Below are 9,614 nucleotides of genomic sequence, written 5' to 3'. Positions count from 1 at the left end.
ATTTACACTAGTTCCCTTCCTGCTTAACACTTTTTCTCATCTGAAAATATGTATAGTGCATGCATTTATTTCAGGGAAACACAACTCAACATGTATATCTTATGTATTGTATTTATTAATTCAATTTTGTTGCTTAATCTTTAATTCAGTAAAAGCTTTAATTTCATTTAAAAAAAATGCTGTTGTACTGTACTTCATTTCTTTCAATTTTTTTTCGTGAGATCCAGGTTTCAATGCTTGATTCACTATTGAAAAACACAATAGAGAAAAAGTTTAATAACTAAACTTTGTGGTTAAACAACAGAAAATGACTGATTTATATGCGCCAAGAGCCTTTATTTGTACCTGAGTAACCATTACTCTTGACTTTATAAACTAAGCATTATCAAGAATCAGGAGTCAATCAAAATATTGATTACAGTTGATGGTAAGTAGAGAATTACAGTGTGATTGCTCCTGTCCTCTTCGTATTATTGCTATAAATATTATAGTATAATTAAAACTGCACTGGAAAAAGGTTATGATATTATATTCAGGCCATAGTGATAGAAAATAGAAAAAAAAAAGATATATGTCACAGTATGCAAATATAGCAACAAAGCAAGTGTTCAGCAAGTACCTCAAATACAGTTGCCTTCACATTGATCTTTTCTCAGTGTATCATCTCCTATCGTCTTCTTATTCATAATGTAAACAGTACTTAACCGTTTTCCATAATCAGTCCAACCAAGATTTCACTGGCCAAAAATGACTGAATTTGCAGTTTATTTTGTCAGTGAAAACCCAACAGTAGTCCTGGTGTATCTGTAAAAAAAAATAGGCCACAATATTCTGATGAATTTTTTTTTTAATGTTTTTTATTTTGAAATTTGAACTGCATTTGTTGTGTTTTAGTGTTAGTGTTATTGGAAATTAAAAATTAATATAATACAATTAATACAATTACTTTATTATGTCCTGGCAGTTGTGTTTAATTAATTAAATCATAGCCGTTTAAAGTTTAATTATCACATTTAAACAATATTTAAAGATTTAAAACCTCCTGAAATTAAAATTGAAACTTTGAAGCAGCACCTCAAATGGAACACAGTGATTGAATCTAAAACCTTCAGCTGACATACAGATTATATCCACTCTTGTAAGTTACTGGACTCGCACTGTACAACATTAAAAAAAACTTGTCCGCTCTGGTTATGGTCTGTGGTTCTCTAATGTCTTCAAGCTTCTACAAAAAATCCTTAATCATCTGAAAGCATGAGTGCCACATGTATAATGACACTGATATTCAGACCAACAGCACAATTTCTTGCCAAAAATGGGTTCTAAAAAATCTAAAACAGACAAGCTATAAACTTGTTAAACCAGCAGGAGTCACCAGAGTGTGGTGTTTGGAGCGCTCTGAAACAGTAAATCATTTTGTGAAGCAATTTAGAGGCTGCTCACTGCAGAGCAAATGGATGGAGCTTACGGCTAGCTCCCCCACAGAGCCTCTCGGTCCACGGCTCTGGCTTCCCCTAGATATCCAGCGAGGAGGAGCTAATGTAATTTGTGCCTGATGGGTGGAGCTAGAATATCCAACCACACCCTAACCCTTTAGACATTAGACATCCAGAGAGGTAGAGCTGAAATTCATTTGACTCTTGAATCAATTGGTTCAATTGACCATTCACAGGGAGTTTAATTGACAGGCAATCTGACCACAGGATGTCTACAGATATGAACAAATTAAATTTAAGACCTTTTTAATACCACTTATGTCAAATTTAAGACCAAACCTGTGAAGGAAATATACATTATATTACATACGTACAGTGGGGCAAAAAAGTATTTAGTCAGCCACCAACTGTGCAAGTTCTCCCACTTAAAAAGATGAGAGAGGCCTGTAATGTTCATCATAGGTATACCTCAACTAGGAGACAAAAAAAAAACAAAAAAAAAAACAGAAAATCACATTGTAGGATTTTTAAAGAATTTATTTGCAAATTATGGTGGAAAATAAGTATTTGGTCAATAACAAAATTTCATCTCAATACTTTGTTATATACCCTTTGTTGGCAATGACAGAGGTCAAACGTTTTCTGTAAGTCTTCACAAGGTTTTCACACACTGTTGCTGGTATTTTGGCCCATTCCTCCATGCAGATCTCCTCTAGAGCAGTAATGTTTTGGGGCTGTCGCTGGGCAACACGGACTTTCAACTCCCTCCAAAGATTTTCGATGGGGTTGAGATCTGGAGACTGGCTAGGCCACTCCAGGACCTTGAAATGCTTCTTAACGAAGCCACTCCTTCATTGCCCGGCGGTGTGTTTGGGATCATTGTCATGCTGAAAGACCCAGCCACGTTTCATCTTCAATGCCCTTGCTGATGGAAGGAGGTTTTCACTCAAAATCTCACGATACATGGCCCCATTCATTCTTTCGTTTACACGGATCAGTCGTCCTGGACCTTTGCAGAAAAACAGCCCCAAAGCATGATGTTTCCACCCCCATGCTTCACAGTAGGTATGGTGTTCTTTGGATGCAACTCAGCATTCTTTCTCCTTCAAACACGACAAGTTGAGTTTTTACCAAAAAGTTCTATTTTGGTTTCATCTGACCATATGACATTCTCCCAATCCTCTTCTGGATCATCCAAATGCTCTCTAGCAAACTTCAGACGGGCCCAGACATGTACTGGCTTAAGCAGGGGGACACGTCTGGCACTGCAGGATTTGAGTCCCTGGCGGCGCAGTGTGTTACTGATGGTAGCCTTTGTTACTTTGGTCCCAGCTCTCTGCAGGTCATTCACTAGGTCCCCCCGTGTGGTTCTGGGATTTTTGCTCACAGTTCTTGTGATCATTTTGACCCCACGGGTGAGATCTTCGTGGAGCCCCAGATCGAGGGAGATTATCAGTGGTCTTGTATGTCTTCCATTTTCTAATAATTGCTCCCACAGTTGATTTCTTCACACCAAGCTGCTTACCTTTTGCAGATTCAGTCTTCCCAGTCTGGTGCAGGTCTACAATTTTGTTTCTGGTGTCCTTTGACAGCTCTTTGGTCTTGGCCATGGTGGAGTTTGGAGTTGGACTGTTTGAGGTTGTGGACAGGTGTCTTTTATACTGATAACGAGTTCAAACAGATGCCATTAATACAGGTAACGAGTGGAGGACAGAGGAGCCTCTTAAAGAAGAAGTTACAGGTCTGTGAGAACCAGAAATCTTGCTTGTTTGTAGGTGACCAAATACTTATTTTACCGAGGAATTTACCAATTAATTCTTTAAAAATCCTACAATGTGATTTTCTGGATTTTTTTTTCTTTTCTCATTTTGTCTCTCATAGTTGAGGTATACCTATGATGAAAATTACAGGCCTCTCTCATCTTTTTAAGTGGGAGAACTTGCACAATTGGTGGCTGACTAAATACTTTTTGCCCCACTGTAAATGTAATATTTAATGTTTTTAAATTTAAAAAGAAAACAAAATATCATCTCTGTCAAAAAAGCTATTTATTATTACGATATACAGAGAAATTTTCTGCAGACAATATCCCATACAAAATATCCCCTCAAAAGCTCCGCATCAGCAATATTTTTGGTGGTGTAAATGAGGCAATATTTTCATCAGTTTTCTATTCAGCTTTTACATATTTAAATCTGCATGTTTTTAATATTTACCTCCATAAAGTCCAATATTTTTTAACCTTATTAAATGTATGCGTCATCTTTCATGTCAAATTCTTACAACTGATGAAGAAATGTACTATACACAACAGCTGTTAGCAATCAAATTAAATAATTTGCACTACAAATTTACAACCGCAATAAATAATGTTATGAGATTAATGTTTTAAATAAAATTTTTGAATATACAAATAAGAAATTTTGGTGAAAAAATGCATACTTTTAAACTAACTAAACCACCAGTAGGTGGCGGTAAGTCACTTATTCATTCAACCGATTCATTCAAAACACTGAATCATTCAGTAACAAAAATGCCAGTGCTGCTTGGAGAATGTGCAATACTTCTGATCTTTGTTTGGAACTATTTTCGTTCTGTGAGTTTCTTTATGTTTGCCGTTATGCTCATTTGATTTGATTTCTCAATATAAGTATCTCACAGAATAGCTTAAAGTCGGTGGATTTGAATTTGGAAAGAGGTGTGTATTGATGTTTTTTCCGCGTTTGAAACAAGATACCTTCTGATGTTCATTCATGTTTATTTCATAATTAGTAAAGAGGAAGAGATAATCACATGCCGCTCGAACTGAGGCGGTACAATGATCTGTCATGACACATTAAAGAGCCACAAAACAGCATTTATTGTTTAAATTTCTTAATAAAAAGACAAAATTTGAAAGCTGAGACTTTGTTTCATACCAAAACCTTTTCTCTTTGCTCCAAGATTTTTCACTACTGTGTAAGAGCATGATGTGTGGCGTGAGAGCACCATGGCTTGTCGGATATAGCAACGCATAAATACAAACCGGGTAACAAGTTGAAAATACACCTGGCAACAATGAGGGACAAATTAACAGGAAATACTACCAACTGACTAGAAACAGAACAGAAAACACTTCAACATAAAAGTGTAGACAAGACAGGAAACGTAACACTCACACATTTGACAGTTATGCAACAACCAGTGGATGGCAATAATTGCATTTATAATGACAATAAACATTTGTTGTTAGTTGACTGTTTCTCTAAACCCCTTCAAATACAGCCACTCTCCATCTTCAGTAAAGCTACGATGGTAAGATTGCACTGTAACCAAACCACTTCCACATTCTACTCTCACTAATTTGGACATGTGGTGTGTTCCGTGAGCTGTTTATAAATAATGGTTCCAGCATTGCTTTTGTTCTGTTTGTGCTTGTGGCATCTAGTTGGTAAGTAAGTAAGTGTGTTTCTATATTATTGACCAATATAGGCTACTTTTTAAATCAGCATTTGTTGTTATTTCCAGACAAAGGATAAACATACAAAGATAAGTGATATTACTGTGAGATTTAGGCATGTATCTATTTCTATAATCCAATAGCATCCCTTTTCAAATGCTTGATTCAGTGCAGTTCAAATTCGTGCAAGGCTGTATAGTACATTCATATCAATTCAGTTCTGACAGTCTGAAAACTAACACCTTTAGTTTTAACAACATTAAGCTAAGAGCCTTCATTTGTGTCTGAGCACTTCTTGCTTTTTGTTCTCCAGTTGTGTTTGGTGTTGGGGCCAATGAGGTGAAGGTTGTTCAAATGATGGAGGGAGATTTTGTAATTCTACACGGTGATGTTGTAATTCACACATATGATGAGATTGAGTGGAGTTTTGGAAACATTCGTATAGCTAGAATCAAGAGAGTGATCGGGGACGATCCTCAATATGAGGATGAGAGATTCAGAGACAGACTGAAGCTGAACCAGAATGGATCTCTGATCATCACAAACACCAGAACCACAGACTCTGGACTTTATAAACTAAGTTTCAAGATTGAGAATGAAGAGTCAATCAAGAGTTTCAGTGTTACTGTTTATGGTGAGTAGAGAATTACATTGAAATTTGCCCCATTCTCTTCATATTGTAAATAACATTGAATCATGCTTATAACTCCCATTTCAAGATGATTTTTTGTTTGAAATGAGATCTAATTTCTGAAGCAACACTGTAAAATAAGGCTCATGTTCATTGTTGCATGATAGGGCTGCAGGATTAATCTGTTACTATTAATTCACAAAATGTTGTGATTCGGTTAAACAGTCTGCATTCCCAAAGCTTTTCTGCCTGTGCTGCATTGGTGTACAAATCTAATGCAATGAAAAAAGGCACTGTGGCAAACCATCTGACCTGAAATATTCACTTGAACTCCTATATTGTCTATTTGTTTTCCAGCTCATCTGCCTGTTCCTGTCATCTTTAGTGACACTTCACAATGTCCTTTATCATCATCATCAGTGTTAAAATTTGCATTGCTGTGCTCAGCATTGAATGTGAGTCACGTGACTCTCTCCTGGTTCAAAGGAAACAGTTTATTGTCCAGCAACAATGTGTCTGATCTCAGCATCAGTCTCTCTCTACCTCTGGAGGTGGAATATCAGGATAAAAACACCTACAGCTGTGTGCTCAACAATCCCATCAGCAACCAAACTCAACATCTGGACATCAGCAAACTCTGTCAGACACATGCAGGTAGGACAGCGCTGAGTAGTGTTTATGAACATAGTGAACAAACACACTAACCACAACCTCTTTATCATTACAGTATCAGACCTACACTTAGGTGTGCTGATCTCTGCTGCTGCTGCTGCTGGATCTCTGTTGATTGTAGCTGCTGTTGAGATATTCTGGATCTGCAGTAAGCACAGAAAAACAGATGGACAGGGCAAGTGTTTCCCACCAACCTATTGGTATATAAAAATAATCTAGTGATGACTTAATGTTTTGTTGTTTTATCATTATTATTGAAACAGATGGAGAGATCACTTACGCTGATTCAACGTTCTACAAAAGACATGCACAAAAAGCGGTAAGACGGTTACACATATTGCTACACAAATAGTGCTTGTCATGTATGACCTTATCAGAAGATATGTGTGATGCTGCCTTTAGCCCAAACAGCTGTTCAGGTGGCCAGATCACGAGGTATTTAAATAGAGCTACTGTATGTAAACTTTTTTTTTTTTTTATCAATGTGATCTGAAGGCAACAGGCAACTTAAAAAGAAATAAAACAACTATACGTGCAAATGCAAAGACACGATACTATATTGAACAATAATATTTAGCCATATCATGACACCCCTTACAACCCTACAGTACTCCGGTAGATAGGCCTAATTTAAAATATTTTACCACTTTCACAATAGCACTTCTCTTCAATTCACTAATTTAACTATATTTATTTCTCGACTCTGAAGAGCAAGAGTAGTGCAGAAAAAAAAAAAATAATAATAATCTCGACAGTTGTTAGATGTCCAGAATGGCAAGATTAGGTTAGACCTTCACATTTACTCAGGCTAGAAATGTGACCTCAAAGCATTTCTACTACTAAAAAAAAAACTTCCTGCTGAATGCTTGAGTTTCCTGTTTGACTAAAAGCTGAAGACAGTTCTGCTAATTTGAATGTGAGAAAAGAGGCACAGGTGGTAGAAACACTTCAGTCATTATTAGAAAATTTTGCCTTTTAAATTCTCAATATTTTTTTATCTCATTTGACTACAATGATAAGAAACATTGGATAAATGTATTGTTTCACAGTGGTGATTTTAACATGTTTTTAATGATTAATTTTTATTTGTCAGTTGTAGTTATTATAGCAGATCCACTGCCGATGTGCTACCTTCGATTTCACTCTGCAGCACATATCAATAGCTTCACAAATTGCATCAGATTTCTCTCATTTAATATTTCTGAGCTCCTACAGGTTTTGCATCTGTAACATCAGGTTTGTTTTTCACCTTTGACCTTTTGGGTTTGTGTTGACTTACAGGAATCTGAAATGACGGAGGTGATTTACACATGTTTCACCACAGAACGATGATCAAATCGTGATTCTGTTTGACCACAGTATGCATCTGTATTTACACTGTATTTCTGTTATGCTTTTATTATTATCATTTATATGTCCTTATTGTACTCAGAGAGTATTTTGTACCCCATTTGTGAAAAGTGACAGATTCAGTGTTGTCTTTTTAGCAGTAAATTTCTGACTCTTTATTGAGGATCAAGACTGTATTTTGTCCACAGTTTGTCTCCGCTGATGTCTTGTGATGCCCACTGAGTGTACGATTGAGGTTCATAAAAAACAAAGCAGACAGCAATTAATTTGAATGAAGTGATTTTAATAACTTTTTTAAACTCTAAAAATCAACCTGCAGAAAGGCCTAACCTGCCTGACCTGACAGGGAGAGAAACAGACATCCTCTTTACCCATAAACATATTTTACAAATATATGCAAATAATGTATATTTACAAATAAACAATGGCTAATGTGTTAAAAAGCTGTTTGATTAATGTACCTCACAGTACTGTATCTTCTCAATAACATCTACAACACTGACACACTTCAGTCCAGTATGAACATCACCACAGACAGCATCAAACTTAAACATCTATTTTTTTTTTTCAATTCAATTCAATTTACTTAAAATGGTTTGATCATAATAACATTGCATGATAGTTTATGACACATTAAAACATTAAGAATTGAGATATGTTTACATGTTAAGTCACTAGGAGGCGCTACCATCTGAGGTCTGAAGTCAAAAAACAACCACTGAAGCCTATTTTAAAAGATTTTGAACAGTACTGTTCTCTTATTATGACATTTTATCAATTTTTATAAAAAATGTTCCAAAATTAAATTTGATGTATTTCGTACTAAGAATAGTTCAGATAACATATTTATTGACATATCACTGGAGACTTACTGATATAAAATATTTAATTAAACTTTATTTGGAGTACTACTTGTGCACAATGCATATTTCTTAATATTATACCTAAAATGTGTTTTAATGTCACAAGTGAGGAGGATTGTATAATATTTCAATAATATCGGTCTTTAAATGCAAGATATTTAAAGTGTACTGAAGTACACTTTGCATTAGTTCCACTTTAGCACAATCAAATATACTAAAGTATTTCTGTAGTTGGACTTCAGCACTACTTCTGCACAATTAAAGTGCAAAATTAGTTGTTCCAATTTAGCAGACTTTAAGTATACCAGTTTAGTATACCAGAAATATGATTACAGGGTATTTTTATGAAGTACATAAATATTTAAATATATTTGTAGTATACTTAGCATGATATAAATGTATTTCAAATACATTTTAGTATGTTTATTTTTTTCACTAGGGAACATAAATATCTGCATAGCATATATTATTGCACACTATTTCATAAACATATTTAGCGGTTTACAGTAGCCTATATAATGTCCATTCCAAACATGTCAATCTTGTTGCCTTTTGGTTTTGTGCTCTGAAATTTCATAATAAAAGTTCTGTGAACATCATAGACAAAAAGACCCTTCATTACACACAAATCCAAAACCATTATTCAGTGCAAGAAACTCTGACTCGTATCCCATTATACTCACTGATTCATATCCCATAATTCTCATTACACATTTGTTTCCATATAATGCATTGTCAATCCTTATAGTGAATTTGCATCAGATTTCTGTCATTTTTGATGCATCTGCAGGTTTTGCATCTGTAACATCAGGTTTTGTGGTTATGTTTGTCATACAGGAACCTGAAATGTCGAGGTGGTTTACACATTTCACTACAGAACAATGATCAAACTCTCTGTGATTGTATAACTGCATCCGGGTTTTACGCTGTATTACTGTTTCTAATATGATTTTATATATTTGTTTGTTTGTTTTGTCATTTATATTTCCTCTGCGTGATCCTTGATTGAGTTTATTGTGACCCTGGATGTTAATGTGTGATTCATTTAGACTAAAGGTCAAACACCTCACACATTACTATCATACATCAGACATCCAAAATCTTTTTACATCTGCAATGTCACAAAATAAACTTTTATAAAGTAAATTCTGCTTTTGGGTTTCCTTTTGATTTATATCTACATCCATATTTGATCACAACATAATATTTGTTCTGTTCATTAC

The 9,614-nt window shown here is 35.2% G+C and overlaps 1 protein-coding gene across 3 annotated transcripts; it reads left to right on the top strand.

The window, feature by feature from the left end:
* Positions 1-4,602: 4,602 nt before the first annotated feature.
* Positions 4,603-9,500, top strand: LOC131530403 (SLAM family member 9-like). Of its 3 annotated transcripts, none has more exons than XM_058760658.1 (6): positions 4,603-4,730; positions 5,189-5,509; positions 5,864-6,160; positions 6,234-6,353; positions 6,442-6,497; positions 7,460-9,500. In XM_058760658.1, the coding sequence occupies exons 2-6, from the start codon at positions 5,230-5,232 to the stop codon at positions 7,508-7,510; spliced, it is 804 nt and encodes a 267-aa protein (XP_058616641.1). In that variant the 5' UTR covers positions 4,603-4,730; positions 5,189-5,229; the 3' UTR covers positions 7,511-9,500. The 3 variants fall into 3 exon arrangements, with proteins under 3 accessions (XP_058616641.1, XP_058616640.1, XP_058616642.1); XM_058760657.1 differs by lacking the exon at positions 4,603-4,730 and adding an exon at positions 4,763-4,866; XM_058760659.1 differs by lacking the exon at positions 4,603-4,730 and adding an exon at positions 4,804-4,870.
* Positions 9,501-9,614: the final 114 nt, after the last annotated feature.

The sequence above is a fragment of the Onychostoma macrolepis genome, chromosome 22, assembly GCF_012432095.1.
Source record: "Onychostoma macrolepis isolate SWU-2019 chromosome 22, ASM1243209v1, whole genome shotgun sequence".
Lineage (NCBI taxonomy): Eukaryota > Metazoa > Chordata > Actinopteri > Cypriniformes > Cyprinidae > Onychostoma > Onychostoma macrolepis.
Note: the sequence above shows the minus strand (reverse complement) of the source record. Positions and strands in the feature narration are given on the sequence as shown.